The sequence below is a fragment of the Lycorma delicatula genome, chromosome 12 (assembly GCF_047948215.1).
Source record: "Lycorma delicatula isolate Av1 chromosome 12, ASM4794821v1, whole genome shotgun sequence".
Classification (NCBI taxonomy): domain Eukaryota; kingdom Metazoa; phylum Arthropoda; class Insecta; order Hemiptera; family Fulgoridae; genus Lycorma; species Lycorma delicatula.
The window spans coordinates 13,303,738-13,327,001 of NC_134466.1; the positions used below are offsets into that span (position 1 = coordinate 13,303,738).

The 23,264-nt window shown below is 30.1% G+C and overlaps 1 protein-coding gene across 5 annotated transcripts in view; it reads right to left on the reverse strand.

Moving 5' to 3' along the window:
- The window catches only part of faf (ubiquitin carboxyl-terminal hydrolase-like faf), a 173,171-nt gene that overhangs the window by 89,293 nt on the left and 60,614 nt on the right, over positions 1-23,264 (reverse strand). For all 5 annotated transcript variants that reach the window (XM_075380487.1, XM_075380491.1, XM_075380488.1 and 2 more), the window contains exons 16-23: positions 21,149-21,263; positions 19,037-19,257; positions 18,711-18,821; positions 11,431-11,677; positions 8,532-8,669; positions 8,055-8,324; positions 4,872-5,026; positions 1,873-2,224 (exon numbers count right to left, since the gene is read on the reverse strand). In XM_075380487.1, the coding sequence (XP_075236602.1) occupies positions 1,873-2,224; positions 4,872-5,026; positions 8,055-8,324; positions 8,532-8,669; positions 11,431-11,677; positions 18,711-18,821; positions 19,037-19,257; positions 21,149-21,263 (1,609 nt within the window). The remainder of the gene's footprint in view (positions 1-1,872; positions 2,225-4,871; positions 5,027-8,054; positions 8,325-8,531; positions 8,670-11,430; positions 11,678-18,710; positions 18,822-19,036; positions 19,258-21,148; positions 21,264-23,264) is intronic.

The window sequence follows — 23,264 nt, forward strand, 5'->3', positions numbered from 1 at the left end:
AAATACGAATACAAAATCTAATAGAATAACAAAAAACAAATAAAAACCTTAAGTAGAAACTTAAAAACAAAATCAAAACTAATTAAAATATTAAAAACAAAGACAAAATAAAAAACTCAAACTAATGTGTTAAGAGACACAAACATACAACTACTGTAAAAAATATCTAAAACCACAATTAAAAAAGTATGTAAAATATTAGCACTCCAGAGAAACAAAAACACCTAGTCCAAAACTTCTTTATTATTGCCCAGGATTTGACGAAAATTCCTGGGTAATTTAAATTTACAACACAAGGCCACATAATGTATGCATTCTACAAGAATGTGGGGCAAAGTCAAGTGGCAGTTGCATCGTTTGCCTACTGGTGCATTTACCGCTGACATCAGATACCCTTGAGTAGCCCTCATATGGCCTATTCACAATCGGCAGAAGACCACTCCTCACGATGAATTTTCCTGTATGAGGAACCCCATGACAACACAGAATCTTTAATGTGCCTATAACTGTTATCCACTGTAGCCATAAGTCATCTTGCCATTAAGTTTAATATTATTATAACAGAATATATGACCATGTGATGTGTAAAGATGATAAACTAATATATTTTGCAATTTTAATTTTTTAAGCAATAATTAAAATATGGCTATGAAATCACGCTAATACTTTTCATTAAAAATGAATTATAAATACATAAAATTTTTTAAATAATTTTGTGATAGATGGCAGATAGACATGACTGGAACAAAATAAGAGTGAAGTAAACTATGAAGTGGATAACACAGCACGGGCTTCAGTATTTTATAAACATTTGCATTAAATGCGTTTAACAATAATTTTTTTAATGAATAATCTTAAAACTTTTATACAACAAAAAATTACGTAATTTTATTAATTTATTCCACTAATTCTTGTAGAATTTTTTCTAATACATTACAACCAGCAATAATATCACAGAAAGAACTACTTTTGATACATTATAAGACTAAATTTATTCTATTTGACTCATAAATATAACTCTTCAATAACAAGCTTTATATTTGTGACACATGTATGATGACCACTCCAGTTAACTCTTCTTTTAGTGACTATCGATTACTGAAAGCTGGTATTACAATTTAATTTTGTCAGCTGAAACATCTAACCATTTGATCAGTCAGCAACCATCACACATAAAAAAAAATCTACTAATAAATATAATTCTAGACTAAGAAACACTAATAAACAGTGTGTCAAATAAGTCAGTTTTCTCAACTATATACTTTCTAAAATTTAAAAACAAATGAGATAAAAGGAATGTTCGTCCTATTTTAGCAAAGCTAATATTGCTTAATTGAGCCTTGTTGCAGATTGCTTATTTTACCTGTTTTTAATTCTTTTATTTGAATCAATTTATTCTTTTATGGTAAATCAATTTTACCATTCTAGACTAAGTATTATTTTGGTAGAAGAATGAAATCAGTTTCTACTGAAGCTAATAAAATTAGAGTAACATTTCCTATAATTCCATTTATAACAAAACAACACTAATGAAAATTACACACTGACATCAATAATGCCAAATGAAAAAATTCTAGAAAGTAAACTGCTTCTTGTGAAGACACATTGTATTTTTGATGTTTATTGAAAATCCTAAGGAAAAAACACTGAAAATAACTGTTGAATTAAACATATGCCAAAGTGTATGACCAAATTAAAATTCAAAATAGACTGTAGGGAATTATTTCACACACTGATTGAAGATATTCTGAAAGAAGAATGGGAAAAACTGATTTTTATGCCATTAATAATAACAGTGCAAAAGAAAAATTTTAAATTAGAAAAAAGAAAATTCAGAAGAAAAAAGTACATATATAACAAATAATTTTATACCTGTTCAGCATAGCTCTGTGCCAATTTACAAGCAACATTACGTAACATATGTTCAGTACTTTGGTTTGGAAGATTTAATAATGCTTGTTTTAATACAAGAACGTTTGTTACACAACGTTGCTGATTCGTACTACCACCACCGTTACATAAAATAGATGTCTGTGTATTTCCAACTGGAGACTGCGAAGTTATCAAAGTTGCTCCTGATACCGCTGGATTCTCTGACGGGCAAGGACATCCGCAAATTGTATTATCCGGCTGACAATCTTGTTCATCCATTAATCGATACATAACATGTCCAATAACAGATAACAATAACTTGCACATTTTCAGCACCGTTAAATATGCAGATCTGCAATAAATAAACTGATTATAAAATCAACACAGGAATTATTATTACAGACACTTAAGTAATAGATACAAATAACAGAAAGAAATAATCAACAAAAGAAAATGATAATGGTTTACAACTATTTGTTAAAACAATTCTTTAAAGTACAGTACTTCTCTAAAGACTCATTTCTACGCAAAGTAACGTATATATCAATACAGCAAGGTTTAAAAAACCAGTTCCTATACATAACCAAATTTAAATAATGCCAAGTACAGTTTCTCTAAATGCTACTGTTGATTACTTTTGTTTTATGACCAATTGACAAACAGCAATTAAATAAATGCCGCTTAGTTTAAAATAAAAGCTGCCTTAAAAAATAAGGAAGCAGTTCTCAACGATATAAGTAAAAATTAATCTTGGGAAACCACATCTGAATACCTAAGAATTGTGATCAAAATTTAAAAAAGAGAAATGCTTTCCACTTTCATATCACAAAGTTATCAAAATAAATTTACACCATAATTTTTTCTTAAAGTTCAGTAAATTTTCATCACTAATAATGACTTTTAGATGCAACACCAAATTAAAATAGCTATCACCAACTTAATTCTTAATTTGAAGAAACATCAAAAAGTAAAGATTTAAAGAAATGACAAACATTATTTTCTCATTTTTTTGTGCTTTTGAAGTTTTTTTCACGCTTTTTAGTTCTCTCTCTCAGCTCTAATTCTAACGATAAGCTTATATTTTTTCAGACTCTGCTGCCCATACAAAAAGCCACACACAATAAACAAAAAAAGCAAGAAGTCTGCACCTTTTTAAAAAAATAAGACAAGAAGTTCAGAAAAGCTGTCCCAATACTCTCCAGCATACAGAAAAATCAATCATTTTTCCCCTAAGTCTTCAAAGTAATTTTTCTTTCATTTTCATGTGAACTGACAGAACAGATCACATTATATATCATTACATTATACAAATCCATTGCACTAAGCACTACTATGATAAAATAACAAAAAATTCTTCAAATCATAAATGAAGATGATGTTAAAGTTATCACTTAAAATGCTTTCTCCTTAAGTTAAAGGAAAAAAATTTTTAGTTATTTTGTGAACAGTAAGCGTTGGAACATATTTTACAAATATGAATGTGAATACAAGCGTGCGTGAGTGCACTGCGTTCAAAAATTGGTAAACATTGGAAAACCTATTTTAATAAAATAAATTGAAACTGTCTGATGTTACAGCTGGCACTCTATCAAAGAAAATGTCAGCTGTTCAAAAACAATTTTCAATATTATAGCCTCTTATCTCAAAATGACAGCTCCACTTGGAATGCGACTGTAGACAAACAGCATGCTGGAATAAGATTTTTATTTTCTGAAGCAGTAAAACACACTTGCGAGTGAAATTCACTGGCAGATGTTAAAACAGTACAGTAAATAATATATATACCGCGTAAATTTTTTTAAGTAAATCTTAGTTTAAATTGAGCGGAACAAGTTTCACCAATTTTCATCGTTCACAGAAGGCTGGTGGAAGTTTCAACTGACACTTTGCAAAACTGTTTAATGATGTTAACTACAGGGAAAGACACATAAAGATTTGAGATGTCCCTGAAATTTGTTAGCATCACAGCACTCTCCGTTACTTTATACAGGATAAACTGAATTACCCCAAAACTTGTTGACTTCCAAAATCACAATGGCATCCCAATTCATGTTTGTATGAAACTTAAGCAATGATTTTTTAGCAGAAGGTATTGTTTAAATCACATAACTTGTGATAAAGCTTAGACTCCATCTTGTTGAGATGTATCCATTGTCAGAATATGAAATTGAAACATAAGAATTCACTGCTAGCAAAAATTCATAACCTATTTGTCCGCAGAAAAAGTGATGCTGCCTCTAAAGACCCTATTTATTGTGAATACCTTCAATAACAACCTACATTCAAAATATTACGACACGCTACAAAATACCGTATTAAGCTATGTCCTTATTCTCTCTCAAAAGGTGTAAGTAATTCTTCTGCATAACACCTCCCGTATACTACTTTAAAGACACAGGAAGTTACTCAAGTCAAGTAGGAGGTGATGCCACATCCACCTTAAAGCCCCAATATCGTACCAGCAATTTTTTTTACCCTCTCATTTTTTTTTTAACACCAAGTTTTGCAACATGAAGGGATCAAGAATACAGTACAAGAATGGCTTAAAGCATGGATACAAACAATCCTATACTACTGGAAAAATAACATGTGGAATAAAGAAAAAACAAGATTAAAATAGTACCAAAGCAGGAAAAAATGAAATATTATAGCAGATTACTAAGTAATATGAAAAAAATAAAATACAAAAAATAAATTATTTACTAAAATTAATTTTAAGATTCATATTATTCCTTTATAATATTAAAATTAAATTTGTAATTTTCTTAATACAAAGCAAGTAATAAAATTAAAAATACTCCTTTTAATTTTTAATACGATGTTTTAAAAATTAAAAATACTATTTTTAATTGCAGTTTAATTAAATCATGACTGGGGATGAGGGATCCCGCAAAGTACTTTTATGTAAACTAAGGTAAGATACATCTTATCTCAATATTCTGTACTAGGTAGTTTATATTAAGAGAATTTTAAATTTAATTTAAAATAAAATAAATTACCTTTTAGTTGCCACATCAGCATTCGGTAGAAAATTATTTTTTGTCAACATATCTAAAATTACAGGAGCATGCGGGCTACCAAGGAAGCTCAACTGAAACTCAAACGCTTTATCTGACAATGGATCTAATGCTGGCATCAGTAGTGCATACATAACCTATAAAATAAAATTAAAAAAATAATAATAATTATTATATAAATAAAGAGAAGATTCCAATACTGTATAGACTAGTAAAACTTTTATTTATAATTATATTGTATTTAAAATTGTTTGTAACAACAAAGTTTGTTTGGGGTGGATGTTTGTACATCAAACTTCCCCACATTACTGTGCATTAATATATAGTGATTTCCTATGTAAGTGTTTAAATAGAGAAAAATTAAGTTACAGATTAAGGAGTCAATGAAAAAACTATTTACCTGACATGCTGTATTATAGTACGATGGTCAGCCAAAATATTGCAACTTCATCTCCAATACACTCTAAATTACTCAGTATTCAACTTTACTATTTCACACATCCTAAGTTTTTTGAATTAACATATACACCACCTAAACCGTATGTCAACCTTTGATATAACTTTATACTATCAGAATTGCAGTAAAACATTACAATTTTAAGTTGTATGAGTAATATAGATCTCTACTAACTTCTGAATTGTATATTTAGCCAGTGTAGAATTCCAAACCCCTAAATACAGGTTAAAAAGTCCACTGTAAAATTCCAAACCACTAAATACAGGTTAACAGAAGTATAATATTGTTGCATGTTTGCAGCTTGTTAGGATATTGAGAGATTAACAATTGAAAGCGTTTATATAATTACAATTTATTAGTTTAAGAACATAAATAAAATAAGACAAATCAATAATGACAACAGTAATAACAAAGAACTCACTACAATAATCATATAATTACATCAAACAATAGTAATAAATTTCAATAAAAAACAAATAATCATAACAATCACAACCACAACAATAATAATAATAGATAGTGATTATATACAAAGCAGAATTTAAAGTAATCATCAGGATTTATTCACAGCCACTTAAATATTGAAAACCAGAATTCAGTCCATCCACAAAAGACATTAGCATGACCGCTAATCTTAACACTTTTAGCAACTAGTCTTGTATTAACAACAGTACAATAGATAAGACAAGTACAAAGTTCTTCAAATGCAAATACTTTTGTTGTTCACAAATAAAACTACCCAAATAATTTATGAATGAAATTTAGTACACCACCTCTTTTACTTACAGCCTAGTTTACATCTCTTTCACTCATAGCTCTTTCAGACTAGACATACAAGTACAAACAGCTTTAGTCTGTCACTGCTATAAAAAATCAAAAACAGCTAGTGAGCTATAAAGCAAGTTCATGAATGTCATATGTCCCTTGTCAAGATAATAAGAAAGAAGTCTTTGAAAAAGAATAAATCATGGAATTATTGTCAGATTTACCCGTGTAAATTTCAAATTCAAATACACACGTGGTTGACGAATCATAAATAATATATAATTTATCCCGTATTTATCTGGTTTGTTTTTGTTATAAACACAAAATTGTATCCTGCCTCTAAATCCACACAGCCCTTCATCAACTAAATTTTCCTTGGAGAAAAGCATGCTGGATACTCATGAGATCAAATGGTTCAAAAAAGCTCTCAATTTGTGCAAAGGATCATGGCCTACTGTGTTTTGGTACATAATCAGTGAGTATTATCATTTAGATGGAAATTAGCAAGAATGACAAAAAAAAGATCTCTTAGACATCACTGAGTTCAAATTCATTAGTTTAGTAATAATCTCTCAGTTTTGGTTTCTTGATTATACACATATGCAAATAATTGAAAAAAAATCCATAAACTTCAAGCAATCTGACAGTTGTCCAATTAGCCCACAAGCTATTTGTTTTCAATTTATTAGCTCTCCAATTTATCAGAGTAAGCTTTTGAATATTTGTTTGTTTCTAATTTAAATAATTTCATAATTGACAAAGGGAAACAAATTGAAAAAACAACACAAACAGTTCATTTACTGGACCAGTAATTCCAGTCTTTTGTTTGAAAATTGGAAGTGTAGGCTGAATGTCTGTGAATGACTAGCCCAAATCTATGCCATATTGTATGCTTGGTATTTTTCTTTTATTGTTATTATTATTAGTATATTGTTGCTATTAGAAGTGGACGGCCTAGGATCAATAATGTTACTCATCCTCTGAATCTGATGTAACCTCAAAATCAGGGTCCTTGTCTGTATCAATTCACCTTCCAAACCCGAATCATAAATCAGATCAAGTAAATTTTCATGGGAAATTTCTACACATGAATTATTTTGTTGTCCACGAACAAAATTATTACTTGGTTCAAAGTCCAAATCTTCACCAAGAATCTGATTCAGTAACATTTCACGAATAGATCGAATGTTTTGGGATTGTGAATATCCATATTTTGACAGAACACATATAGCTTGACGCTAAATAAGCACTAATAATTATTATTTTTACTTACAAATAAAAATAAAAAATAATTACATAAATATTTTGTTTAAAACCAATTCAATATGGCAAACAGCACCTCTAACCCCAAACAACGTAATCAAATCATTAGTTTAGTAATATTATTTTATATTATTTTCAAAAATATCTAGCAGAGTGCAAAATAAAACAAATCGTTCCAAATGAACTAAAGAACAATCTGATGAACTGTAACAACAAATGCGATATGTACAAAATTTATAAGTGAATTAAATACAAATGCCTGTAGATTTCACAGGCTCTGGTCAGTACACAAATGTAGATAGCCCGTGCATTCCACAGGCTTAGGATTCAAAGGTGTTAATAAACAAAAAAATCTTTAAAAAAATTATTTACATTTATTAAAATGTAATGCAATTGCTTTTAACATAATAAAACATTACAAGGAATTCTATTACTCGCAAAAATAAAATTTCATTATCTTTAGATTATATCAATGCGTATAACATGGTAAGCAAACATATGGTGTTCAATTCATTAAGGTGGAAAAGAATTATATATTATATGCCTTGTAACCAGTATTTAGGTGGTTTGGAATTCTATAAAAGCAAAGTGTATAATTCAGAAATTAGTAGATCTTTGTATTACTTGTACAACTTAGAATTCTAACAGTAATAAACATTCTTAATTCTACAAACACTTACCTCAAGATTATAAAGAACTTGTGATGGTGACGAATTGAAAAATGTGTTTTCAACAGTTGGTGAAGGCATTGTTGTAGACATAGTGGTTGAACTGTTGTCACTAGGGTTAGAACTAAACAGCATTTGTAAACGTTCAATGGTAGCGATATCAGGTGGTATTAATTTAAGTATTGATCGTGCAGAATCACGCAATGCTGCATCTTTTAATTCACAGCCTCTATCAGCAACTTGGAAAAAAAACTGTACATAATGTGGCCTCTGTGACATCAACTGTAATTTAAAAAAAAAGAAAACTTTATAATAAATAATATTTGGACAAACATTTTTTTCATTTTCTTTTTAAGAATATACTATTGTAATACAAATTTTCAATAACCAATCATCCTTACAGTCTCATGAATGAGATATTATAGAAATATTATGTTTTATAGCTTGGTATTAATAATAGTAATAAAGATTTAATAACTGAATACTAACCACACCAGGAAGACAGTTTTCAGCTTCAATATTTGGACCATCGTATAAATGTTGTGGTGAACTAGTTGAACTGTCAGAACTGCTGTCTGGGGAACTTGCCACATTAGCATTAGCTTGTGTTAACTTTGCTGTTAATATCTATAAGAGAAATGAAATAATATGAAATATTTTAATATTCAGTTAAAACAATAACTGCATATAAACCTTATACATATAATCTTGTACTACTTCAGCGTTATTTGTTTATAACTCTAACCTTAAGTATTTCTTTATTTACAGATCAATCCAAAACAACGCCCAATTCAAAACTAAAATGTTGCAGACTTATTTTTACCTCGTAGTCTTAACAAACATTTACAGTTTTTAAAACAGGAGCTAGTTTATTTTTAGGATTTTTCTTAGTGACCACTTTACATACTTACAATAAGCAAATTTTACACTTTACTGAAGTTGTCTAAACTTCCTAGTTTTTAAAAATATTAAGTTCATACTAGAACCACATTAATGTGTATCAAACATACTACTATATTTCATGTCCACATTATTTTCATTCCTCACATTATTTTGGCTTATACTAAAGGAAATAACTTAAAAAGTAATTGAAACTGTAAATAATAAAAACACAACCCTCAACTTAGATACTAAATATTTTTTGGGCTGAAAATAGATTAATCTTCTTTTTTTTATTGAGGTTTTCTATTACTACTTGAGAAAATCTTAAGACCTGCGAATCATACCCTTACTTTTTTGAAACCTCTCGCTTGAGACATTATCAGATTGAAATAAAAGATCAATTAACTAAAGTTAACACATAAGAGGCCAAACTGTTAATTAATACTTAAAAAAAGAAATAGTTCAAATGAACAAAGCAAAATAACTATAAAATAAAGAACCTGTAAATAAAATGAGACTTGTTCAGAAATACGTTTTACATGACTATCACCTTCGAAATAGCTCCCTTGGAAGGCCACGCAACGCTTCAAACGGTTTTCCCACTCTTCACAGTAGTGTTGGAACTCAGAAACCGGAATATCCTTCAGATGGTCGGTTCATTTTTTCTATGTTTTCTGCTGTTCCAAAATGGTGTCCTTTGAGGCCTTTTTAAAGTTGGGAACAGGAAAAAGTCGCAGGGACTCAAGTCAGGTAGATAAGGTGATTGAAAAACTATAGGAATGTTTATCTTTTCCAAAAACTAATTAATTGAGAGTGCAGAGTGACAAGGTGCATTGTCATGATCCAGCATCCATTAGTCTTTGATGGCTGGTCTCATGCGGGCAACCTTTTTCCGCGGTCTTTCAAGAATTTCTTGGTAAACATATAGATTTACAGTCTGCCATGTAGGCAAAACCTTATGGACAGTGCCATTACTATCAAAGAAATATATTAGCATGGTTTTGATTTTTGATTTGCTCATTTTTGTTTTTTTGGGACGTGAGTTTCAAGTGACTCACTCCTTGCTCTGGCGTTTTGTTTCTGGGTCGTACTCAAATATCTAAGATTCATCACCAGTAACAACGTTTTTTTAGAAAATCAGCATCAGTTTCAATTCGCCCTAGAAGGTCGTGGCACACTTCCACCCTGTTGTTTTTCTGTTCAAAAGTGAGATTTTTTGAGACCAATTTTGCACTAACCTCTTCATGTCCAATTCGTTTGTCAAAATTTGATAGACCATGGTACGGTTCAAATTCAATTGTTCTGCAATCATTTTGACAGCTAATCACTAGTCATACTGTAACAAGTCTTTGATTCGCTCAACATCATCGTCACTTTTTGACATTAACAGTCTTTCAGAGCATGGATCGTTTGCAACCGATTCCCAGGCATCTGAAAATGCTTTAAACCACCTAAAAACTTGGGTTCATGACAGAGCATCATCTCCATACGCCCTTTCCAATTTTGAAAATGTTTCAGTAGTATTCTCACAGAGTTGACACAAAACTTGATTGTACAATGTAGCTCATAATTAGTACCACTCATTTTTGTAACGCAAAACAAAAATTCGTTTCACATAAAATGTGTTTACATCTCACATGGCAAAAATAGACTAAAAATATTAATGCCTAATGTAAATCAGCTGTTCACATAACCATATGTTTACTAGTAACTTTACAGTGTTACACCACTTTGACTGCCAATAAAAACTAGTCTCATTACTTTATTTACAGACTTTGCATATACAAAAAAAAAAAATGGAATATTTACTACTGTTAAGACATGCTTACCAAACGGACAAAAAATAAGGAAAATTTGCACATAGTGTTATTGGCAAGTGACCTACCACCAATAATGCCAATAGTTCCTTTTTGTATTTCTTATCTACACTGTGACTGTAGACACATACCACACCATGCTATTGAATGTTTAAGAAAATTCTGGCAAATGTGAAATTTGAAATAAAATCCGGTCTTAAATGTAACACAAGTTAATCCTACACAATTTTATGTATGTAAGGAAAGTGAATGGTGATGAAATTATAAATGAATCTACTGTTAGGGAATGCCGGATTATGTATAATGAAGAAAAATCAAATGTTCACATTGAGGACTGCTCTGAATGATTTAACTCTTGCTACTATAGAACCAAAGCATAAAATCAACAAAGGACACAAAGATAATTTACAACTTATAGATTACATAGGTCTTTCTCAGATTTCAAGACCTTACTACTTACAGTAATTAAATTAAATAATAGTAATAATTGGCGAATAATTTAGATACAAAAAAAAGTCCAAACAGGTTCTTCACCTGTAGTCTGGTGAGTAATCTGTTATAAATAACATCTTAATGTTTCAGAAATAAAAAAAGGTCTATTTAAAAATAAATAGTACAGCCGATGTATATTTGGTAAATACATATAAATGTGTATGTATATGTGAAAAAAAAAGAAACAGCATAATTACCGTTTTATCTCTAATTGGATGTTGTGATAATAATTTACGATCTTCAGCAGGATCTAAAATATCACCATTAACAAATAAATCTACTTTAACACTAGCTCCTCCACTAGCAGGTTTAATTCTTCTTAAAACTTGCCGTCTAATTGACCCTATAGTATCATTACTATGTGTTAAAACTTCAACATCATCCACTTGCCTACCTGGGTTTGATAGTCTAACAATAATACCCATATGTTTACCTCTGCATGCCCTGAAAACAACAACCAGATGGAATATATTTAATTACTAACTGTGAATATGAACAATACATTTTAGTTATGGTAATTTTAGTTTATACTTTAAAATAATCATTGAATAATTTAGTAATGATATGTTAACAGCCCACCACTTGTAATATTTTCCCAATAACTGTAAACAAATGGAAATTTCACACTTAAATAAAGTGTAGACTTTCCACCTTTTATGTATGATGACACACACATCACTAGCTTAAATAAAAAAGCAGAATTATCCATCACCTGATAACAGATTCAAAAATACAATAAGAAGTTTCTCTTAATTCTGTAATTAATAACAAAATGCTGCAAGGCTGCATTATATGGACAACAATATAAAGGCCACCAAAAAGTGCTTCACTGTAGATGTCATAAATTGCGGAATCCAAATATTTGAATATAAACAGACGGCCCTAAGGAATTGTAAAACTTAAGATAACTTTGTATCATCATCCCCTAGAGTAATTCGAATGTTAGCCCCCAGCTTACACTTTTGAAGTAATGCCAAGTAATAGATACAATCCACAAGGATATGGTGCACTATCAGTCGGCAATCGCAGCAAGCACAAACTGGTGCATCTGTTTGAGTCATCAGATATCCATGAGTGAGCCTAGAACGCCCTATTTGCAAACTTCCTCTTGATGGTTATCTCTCCATGAGGAGCTCCACAGTGAAATAGTGTTCTTCTTAATAGAATAAGGTTTTTTGTTCACAGTAGCATCGCATTCCTTTGCCACTCATCATGCACCCTCTTCAGGAAACAGACAAGATCATTAGAAGTGACATACTGGTGAAAGAAGGCCGAAAACAAGCCTCCATTGCTGCACCATCTGTGCGCTCATTGCCTGAGATTCCAGTATGGCTGGGGATCAAGTAGAAGCTCACTGTTGTATTACGTCTAGTCATTTCCAAAATGATACAGAAAGATTTTTCAGAAATTTTAATTTTTCATTTTTCAAAGTAGTCATGCTAGAATTCTATACATTTAGACCAATAATTTTTCAACTTTTTAATACCCTCAGTATAATGTAGTTTCTCTAACTTGGCAAAATAAGCAGTTGTCACAGCTTTGACATCATTTGAAGTGAATTTTTATCTAGCAAGTTCTTCAGGTCTGGAAAGAAGAAACAATTACTGGAAGCCAAATTCCTAAATTCAGAGCATGTGAAAGCACTTTGAAGCATAGGTCATGGGAGTTTTGCAGCAACTACCCAAAACGTGTGTGCAGGCACATTATGATAGTGAAAGAATACCTTCTTTTCAGCTGAAGTGGACTTTTGGCCTGGATAGCACCCTTCAATCAGTCCAATAGTAAAGCATAATACTCCAGGTGATGGCCCTGTCTTTTTCCAGATAGTTTATGATGACCACCAAAAAAACACAGCATACCTTTGCATGGTATGCTGTGAAGTTCCAAACGTCCCCAATATTCAAAAGATTTTTTTGACATGGATCCATCAAAAAATGGATCTATTTACCATACTGGAAAACAAGTGAGAAACTTAACATCACTAGATTTTAAATGTACGAAATAAAGTGCCATAACCATATTCATTTTTATTCAATTATAATAAGTAGGCAAAAAAATCAAATGGCTGTCCATTAACATGTACTAATATCAAAGGTTTTATAGTTTCTATCACAATACAAAACAAAGATTTATATACTCTTTGTTGGTTAAATAATGTCACAAATTCCTAACCATAATTAAATAACTTGAAGCAATTGTAAAAACCCTGATTTTCCACAATAAAACTTCTACAAAAAAAATCTCACATCTGAAGTACAATGGCTCTAGAAAGGGGGATGAAATTATCCAAAAAGTTAGTAAAAAAAAGGCAATCCAAATAACAGCAAAGAATGAAAACTTCTTCCAAGTGAATGAAAAACAGGATCATTTTTGTTCAGCTTAATCAGAAACTATCTCTGTACCAATATCATTCAAATATTACTTGACATATATAGAAAATTCTCTTTAAAATAAAGAAGAGAAGTTTTCTTTAGTTTACTATTGGTTAAATCCATTAGAACAGAGTGAACTATTTTGTAATAGGCTGGAAAAATAAAAAAATTTAATGAACAATAAATAATTCCTAATCCTCCAATCAATGGTTCAGAAAGCAATACATTATTATTTCTCAGCAAGGTCTGTGTAGTGCATATACTATTTTTAGTAAATGGCCCAATGTATGTACAAGATTTCTCAAAAACTACTCCTGAGTTATCATTCTTATTTATATATATCCAAATGAAAACTGATTTAAGATAAGGTTATGTAACAATCGGCTAACCTAGGGTAAAAATAAAAATGTGCAAAAAAGTTACTTATTATATTAACTCTGTGGTATCATAAAATAAAACACTGGAACTTCATTGCATTTCAAAACAGTATTTAAAAAAAAACATTGAGATGTCAGAACGAATAAAGATCCGTGTACATGTCATACGATTCTTTCTAGCCCTCTCTCTAATACAATTCTATCTTCTGAATTTTGACCTGAAGGACTGAGATGACAGTGGGGGCTTTTAATATTTTTAATTCCAAGCCCATACATACAATCATCCATCTGTAGCAGCCACATTGTTGCACAACCTGCACTCCTGATACTTAGGCATCAGGAGTGCATATTTTAAACTAAATATTAATAAATAATGGTTACTGTACTGTTTGTTTATTTTTACTTTGAGAAATGGATCAATCCATTCATTCTAAGTTGTGCAGCACTTGCTACCCCTCAATCTCAGAAAAAATTCAAATTTTGTAACTATATTCTCAATGCTTTGGTAGTTCAAAACTAATTTTTATTAATTTTTAATATATACAGTTCAAAAATGGTGGCCATTTTTGTTTTACGCCTCTCACTGTTTTTCATGTTCACAGGCATCTACCATCTGCCACTGCATTGTCCTAGGCTTTTCAAATAAACTACATAGTGTTCAGTACAATCTGGCTTACAGATCAAAGCTCTATTTACCAACCTAATATAATTTTGTTCATGTACAGTTTGTAGCCAACAGTTATCGAATGCAAATAAACAAAATTCAATTTTCATTGGGTTAGGTCTCAAAGAAGGAACAGTTTCTCAGCCTCTGTTTTTTTCTGTCCTTTTATATACGAGTATAATTACTTTATATAAAATATCAAAACTGTGAATAGCTTACCCTTTAAAAAATTACCCCCTTTAATAAATGAATTTTGGTATTTTTTCCAATACTTCAGCAGCAACAATATCTCTGTTGGGGAACCAGATAGAAATCTGAAAATTGTGTATATAAAAGGTCTCTATGGTATCAAACTTTAGTATAAATTTCAACTTTGAGATTCAACTCAAAATAAATATAAAAAATTGTGAACTCAAGTTTTCCTTCCCAATCTGGGATAAGTGGGCCTTATTTATTTAAGTGGGCACTTTCAATTAAGAAAATCTCATTTCTTAAAAATAAATGTAGTACTTTATAAAAAGTAGCATTTAGACTGCCTACTAACTAATGAACTAATGAAATAGTGATATACTGCATATTATTAACATAATATGTAGTAAACAGTAATTTTTACGAATTTTTTTTTTAATTTTAGTATTTTGGTCATCTATGTTAATTTAAAGCGGTTACTTTTTTTTGGTTTCCATATCTAAATTGTACCTGTGTATGCAAACACAAAGTATTCTATCAAACACAAAGTATAATTTGGACAACAGTCAAGAATGATAGGTTATTTTTACTGAACTGGTAAAGGATTTTCAAGATTCTCGACATATTAACAATAAAATTCTAACAAAATATTTAAATACATGTTCTGCAATTACTATATGCCTACACATTAAAGTAGCAGAATTTCCTGAAATATATCGACTAATGCAGAGCACTAAAATTACTGTGCAAACTTTTATTCATTTATCTTAATGAGACATTTATCTATAGTACGTAGACATAAGAAATAGAATTCTTATAAAACATTTAACACATATTCTATAACAAAAACCTACGTAAACTCTATATAACAAAAACCTCTATTCCTGGGATTCAAAAAAGATATGATTCAGCTTGTGCTACTCTATCGCCTGCTTGTAAAATTAAGAAATTAAGCAAAGAAAAAAGATTTGTAGCCTTGAAAACAAAAACTGAAAAATTCTACCTCTCAGAAAAAAATTTGGAAATTTAATTTCAGAAAGAAATTCCTACTTCTGATCCAGATGACAATCCTCAAAATTTACAAACCAAATATGATCATCTGATAGCAACACCAAAAACTAAATCTCATATTTCCAATAAAGAGAATAAAATTAATATTATCAGTTTACTTCCAAATTCTTCAAGCTGAGCAAAATTAAGCGATGAATTTTTAAAGCGTCAAAACATATGGTTAAATTAACAAGAAATCTAGTAAAAGAACAGGGTATTATTTTACCTGAACTACAAAAAAAGAAGAGCATTAAATGAAGTGAAAGACACAATACAAAAAGTTTGAAGTTTTTATGAAAATAGTTGTTTGATGCCTACGAAAAAGAACTGCATTTCATTGAAGGAAAATTGTACTAAGGTTCAAGGATAAAAACAGTGTAATTTAAATGAGCTATTTTCTTAGTTTAAAAGAACCCTGACATTAAAATTGGAAGATAGAAATTCTTCGAGTTAAAGTTCAAAATGGTGTATTTTTGCGGAGGCATCTGGTACTCATAATGTATGTGTCTGTTTATTCCACCAGAACGTGAAGTTGATGATTGATGGTGCTAATCTTAAAGTCGACTATAAATATCTTTTGCAAATTCTGGTAAACAAACCAGATAATTATGGATTGTATGATGAGAAAATGTCAAGAATGTCCAGGCAAACAGACTTCAGTTGACATAGTTTGAAGAGTGTGAAGAAGACTCTATGCCAGACAATATAGAATATAAACAATGGGTGACATAAGACAGAACTGAAATGATGATTGTAAAATCACGAGAAGAATTCTTTGAAATATTGATTGTTAAACTTGAAAATCTAAAGCTTCTCATTTTATGGCAAAATCACAAGGAAAATTTTTTAGAGGTAAAAAAGAAATCTTGTCAGATGATGAATGCATTGAAAATGCTGAAGATGCTGACTTTTTTGAAAATTATTATTTTGTTGTACAAGATTAAACACACGGACACCACTAGGTAAAAAAGCTGGCTACAGATTTCATCCATTTGTATTTAATTATAAAGATCAAGGGAAAATAAAACCTTACTTTTATGTGATAAGTGATCATCTAGAATATAATACCACAACAATCCATAGACTTAAACTTCAATTAACAAATTGCATTAAAGGATACCATCCTTCTATAAAAAAATTTACCTATTTCTCTGATGGGGCTGCAAGCCAATATAAAATACAAAAGAATTTTATAAATACATGCTACCACACAGTAGATTTTGTACTTGACATAGAATGGCATTTTTTTGCATCATGTCATGGGAAAAAATCTTTGATGGCATGGATTATTAAGAGAAGAGATCCATGACGAAGTCAACTTTATAGCAACCTTTTAAGAATATCAAATCCTGACAGCTCAGGAAATATTTAAAATTTGCAAAGAAAATGTTAAGGAAATTACCTATCTATCTTTTTTGAAAACTGAGAAAATCCAAGCACTCAATTCCAAACGTTAGAGGAAAGGACCAATACCTTATCAGAAAGCTAAAATGTCAGTACATATTATAATCACAATGAATTTCCATCAAGTTGCAAAAGTAGTACCACTGACACTTCAAATAAGGATACAATTGCATGTATTTATGATGGTCAGTTGTGAATTGTGGAAGTGAACATAGATAATCGAAACAAAGTTAAGCACGTTATATTTTATCATCCACAGGACCAAGAAGTTCAATCCAAAAAAAAATGAAAAGGACCACATTTGGGAGCTAATCAAAAACATATATTGAAGAAGCTGACCTCTCTGAAATTTCCCACCATGTCTGGGCCCACTTTTATTTTAACATCACACCCAAATTTTATTAAGAAATCTCACAGCCACTAAATCAACATTAAAGTAAAAACTCATTAAAGGTGAGAAGACGTTATATAGCACCCATTTTATAAATGTTTAATTCAGTGCTAAGTTGTTCAGGGAAACAACTTATTAACATTTTACCTGATTTCTGTTTTAATAAAAAGAAAAATGTAACTTTTTTCTTTATTAATAATTAGATAACAACATAATGAAAATGTAATGATTATATAACTATTATGAAAAAATGTTCATAAATTAAATAAACAAAAGAAAAAACAAATAAATAAAACAAAAAAATGAACATTACCAGAAAAAAAATAAATATATAAAAAAAATTGCACATTATTACACTTCATACTCAAATGAAAAATCCCCCAGTATTAGCTAGGATTATCACCAGACAGGCACCAGAATGAGTGAGAGTCAACTTGAGACCAGCTGGTTCCACAGGCAGGTAGGAATCAGCAGCAATGTAATCAACTGGCCAGCCTCAAAAGCAAGGAATATGTTAAAGATTTCTATATGTTTAATCATTGAGGTAAGTAAAACAATTCCTTGGTTTACCAGCCTGAGTTACTAAGCCTGCCTCTTAGATTTCATAATCAGTAACAAATTAAATGTCACTAACAAAGCTGCTGGGCAAGAGCTAATTACCAAACTAAACCAAATTCTCAATACTAACCTTTCAAATTTTCTATATTTTTTTTGCTATCCCTAAATATCAGCTTTTGAATATCACATGAATGTTGTTGCACTTCTGAACAAAGATCTGATAATTCTTCAATAATATCGATAAATTTGGGAATCAAGCCAACAAATGCCACAAAAAAGAATTCTTTTGGCTTCAAAAGACCTAGTGACTTTGGTAAGAATCCATCCAAGTATTAAGCAAAGCCAATTCTAAATTGATTTCTAACCAAAGACTATTTTCCAAGATTTTACTCGTCCTTAAAATGAAATAAAAAGAAATTAATGACCTAATATCTCTTTTCAAAATAAGCAATTACTTTTTTATCAAGCTTACCTGTGCAATGGTAATATTTTTCTTTCACCAATAAATTCTCCATCACACTCACTAATATATTCCTGAAGCACTTTCATAACTCTGCACATTTTTACAGATTCAATTCTTAACCTAAAAAAAAATTACATAAATATAAAAAATATACATAACAAACACAATGTATACTACATTACTTTCATTTAAAACACAGAATTTAAAGGGGAAGAACTAGGGCGCATCTAAAATTTGAGCGAGCAATACAATAGGTTAAATTAAAAAAAGATTGATAATTAAAAAATTAATATTATAATCAGAATTAAAATAAAATAAAAAAAACCATATATTACCTATTATTCATTTGATGTGTATCTTGAGGTGTTGTATGTGATGTTACATTTAATACAGATATAGTATCATAATGAGCACGTAATCGATCCAGACATTCAGATATATAATTTTCATGAAATTCAACACAAGAAGCTTGAAGTCTTGGACCAAGATTTGTGTTAACTTCTTTTAACAGTTCAATAGCTCTACTGGCTATCTCATCTCCACTGTTTGTAACAACCTAATAAGATAAAATAAAATCAAAACTCATTTTAATTATAATCAATTAAAATTACTAAGAGATGCAATAATATATCCAACAGAAGTAATATTTAACAAAAAAGCATTACCTTTGTGCTTAAATGCATCATATCAGAACTTTCTCAAGATAACATTAAAAAACTAGGTTTGTGAAGAAATTTTATATTTATATGGTTTCTAGGGGCAGCTGTTACAAACTACTTTTATAATTCACTTTAAACCTGTGAATAACCTGTTTGCATGTGGATTAATACATGCACTGTCATAAATATGCTTAATGCATAAACATAAAGTAACAAATAATCAAAATTTTGAGATAGGGTACCACATCATTATTGAAAAAAAGAACCTACAATAAAAAAAAATTCAGTTAATTTTTAACTTAAGAATATAACTTCAACAGGAATGTTCTGTATATTGTAAAGACTGAGTTTATAGATCATTCTAAAAAGAACAGTCATAATGGTTACAGCCTTGTTATGAGGGATGGCTGAAATGCAATACACAGTTGCTCATTACCCGAAAATGAAGAGAGATAGTCAAATGAAACACGAACACGCATAAAAAGTACATTTTATTTGCTAAAAAAACTTAATTTATTTTTACATACTCACCAGTTACAGTTAACACATTCCCTTAATGAAGAATTCCAGAGGTCTTTCCATGATCCACAGCTTATGTTTTACCTGTGTTTTAGAAGCAGATTCCTCTAAAACATATACTAAAATGCTTCTCATCAGACATAGAAACTGGTCAACTAATGCTAGGTTCATCCTCAATAGTCGCTTTAACAGTTTCTGATTCATGAAATTTTATCACCCATATTCAGAGAAACATTTTAATCACCGTAAATGTGTTTTAGACAATGATAAAATGTCACTAATGTTCATTTTTTCCACTGATAACTACTCAATTGTTGGATATTGCCTGGTAGACATAGAGATGTACTTAGCTCAATAACACTGGCGACTGTCAGATAATGAGAGGGCATAAGTCAACAAGTTTTGCAATGTTAGTAATAGGGAATGAAACTACAAAATGGCAGCACCTGTTGCTTTATGTGACTTTTGTTCTCCCATTACTTTCCAGTGCATTACATTTCAGTTGCCCCTTGCAGATGATATTACAGCGTTAGTTTTTTTTCTAGTTTTTAAAATGATATTGTCAATCAAGACTCTGACAAAATATAAGTACAGAGAATGTTAATAAATTTGCAACAAAGCAAAAAAACTGAAAAGATGATACAATCTGTAAAAAATAATTAATTTTTTTTAAAAATAAAATCTTTAAAAAACAAACTGCCTAAAAATTAAAGAAACAATAATAGCTTAATATTTATTTAATTTTGATATAAATTAAAGTTTACAGAATAGAAATCTTTTTTGAAGTTTTAAAACAACTATTCAGTAATCTGATGCATTAAAATAATGGAGTCATCGATTTCAGTCAACCGCAAAGTACTTCATAAAGTAAACCACCTACCAGTTGATCATGTATCAAACCAACTCACTGTAAGTTGTGCTACTGGACTTATTTTCTGTAAGTTAAGCTACTACACCCTCAGTGGTTTTATTGGTAATTTAGAAACTCGGGGAAAGAGATTTCACCATATCTCTAGAGCTACCTAGGCTCCATACAGCGATGATTAGCTAAAACAAATCTATTGAGTTCTATGTGATCATAATAATGATGATGATGATGTAACTGTACATGTATGTACAGATACACTTCTTAAATCAAATTAAATTACTATTAAACATTTTATTGGATCTATAAAAAAGATATTAACAAACGATTCAGGAATCTTTAATTGAAAAAGATTTCTTTAAAATCCTTAAGCTAATTTTTAATGTTAAGTATAATTTACATACCCTCCAAATATAATCAATTCCTATTAAATCTACATCATCCATTAAAAAAGTCCTTCTTTTTGGTTTTAATTTTCCTTCTTTTGAATTAACAGCCTTAAAAAATCTTTCAAAACACCTGTAAAAAACATAATCAATACTTTTCATTTTCTGCTAGAATAATACATTTTAGAAAATCAATCTACTACAAATGCAGTAATCACAAATACATACATTAAATGTATGAAATTTTAAAAAGAAACCAAAAAAAAATAATTTAACAAAGGAATGCACAGGAAATGGAAGAAATACAGGGTAAAATATGTGGAGTTAATAACATAATGGTATAAGTCTGTCAATACCACAGCCATGATATAAAAAAAATTGAATAAATATCAGACATATTAATTTCTAACTTTCACCTCTGATAATTCACATTATGAGAAAAAATCTAACATTATTATAATATTTTCGTTTACAGCAATACTGGTGTGGATATTATGTTGCATCCCTAATATTCCATTGACTTCTTAAAGGTGGGGTTATGTATCTGTCATTATGACCGTTTGTGATGATGATTGAGGGGCAAAGGAAATAGTGAAAGTCAAGGATGTTAGTTTTTCTTGTTATATAAATAATTAGATCAGTGTACTGTGAGGCAAACTCCCTACACACAAGTTGTCAGGTACATATATAACGCAAGTAACCAATTTACATTAACTTATTTTTTCTCTTAATATTGATGATTATAACAACTATAATTCAAAATGGAAAGTGATGAAGGGTATTATATAAATTGGTTAGAAGAAGAAAATACAAACTTATCAACTTCAAACTTGGATGCACCCTTGGAACACAATGACCATAAGACGGAAACTAAACAATCTGGTGGCAGTGAATATAGAGATTATATGAAATCAAAGAGGTGAAAGGTTGGAAAATATTCGACAGCAAAGACTGGAAATGCCTTTTTACACTGCTAATGACAAAGTAATGACACAATATCCAACGCAGAAATAATACTCACTGCAAAAGGTGTACAAGCTCACATGGAATCATTATAACAAAAGGGCAGTGTTTCACAATGAGAAACTACAACATTACAACACAATCACAATAATCAGAGCAAAATTCATGAAATCGAAAAGCAAGAACAGAAAATCCTTAGGAAAATTCATGGTCCAGTCTTCATAGATAGAACCTGGATCAAACGACCCAAAAAGGAATTATATGAAAACACAGCTCCATCTCACTGACAAGTTTAAGAAAAGATGTCTACCATTCTACGGACAGTTATGCAGTATGAGTGAAGACAGACTCACTAAAAAAATTTTCAACATTGTCAAGACGAGTAAATTTAAGTCCATTTGGTTGAAGGAAACTTAAGACGACCTGGAACAGCAGAACATTTCAGAAGAAGAAATAAAGGACAAAAGGAAATTTAGGGATTAAATTAAATAAAAAAATTGAACAAGCACAAAAAAAGAGAAACAATAAGAAGAAGATGGCTGGAGGAGAGGAAGAAGAAACACAGTGAATGGATGAAGAGGTTTTGGGAAAAAAAGAAAAAAGGAGGTAAAGCCATGATTGGCTGAAGTTCACGTGCTCTTCTAAAAGGGAATAATCGGAAATAATAACATATATATATATATATATATATTTAGAAGCATTCATCACACTACTTTCAAGATCTCTTAAAATATACTCTCTTAATAGTATAAAGTTTGCTTCAAATGAGGCCTGTGAAAATCACTTATCAGTTTTTCATCCAGAAAACACAGAACAGTGAGATGTTGAATTGACTCAAATATGGTAAAATGCTATCAATCAGAATGACACACATTTGATTTAATAAAAATCATTTGAAATATAAAAAAAAACTTTGTTTTACTTTTGCAAAATTTTAATGTTAAAGTAACAAAAATAAACAAAATAAAAAAATAACCAAATATCAAGAAACATTTTCCGCAACCTATTATTTTTATTGGAAATTTTTCTCAAAAAAATTTCCGTTTTAATAAATATACAAACCAATCAACACAAACAACAGAAACAGCAACACACCATACTTTAAAAACGAACTCCAGCTTTAATTAACTCAAAGGGAATATTTTTTTTCTAATCACTGAAATTGCAACAT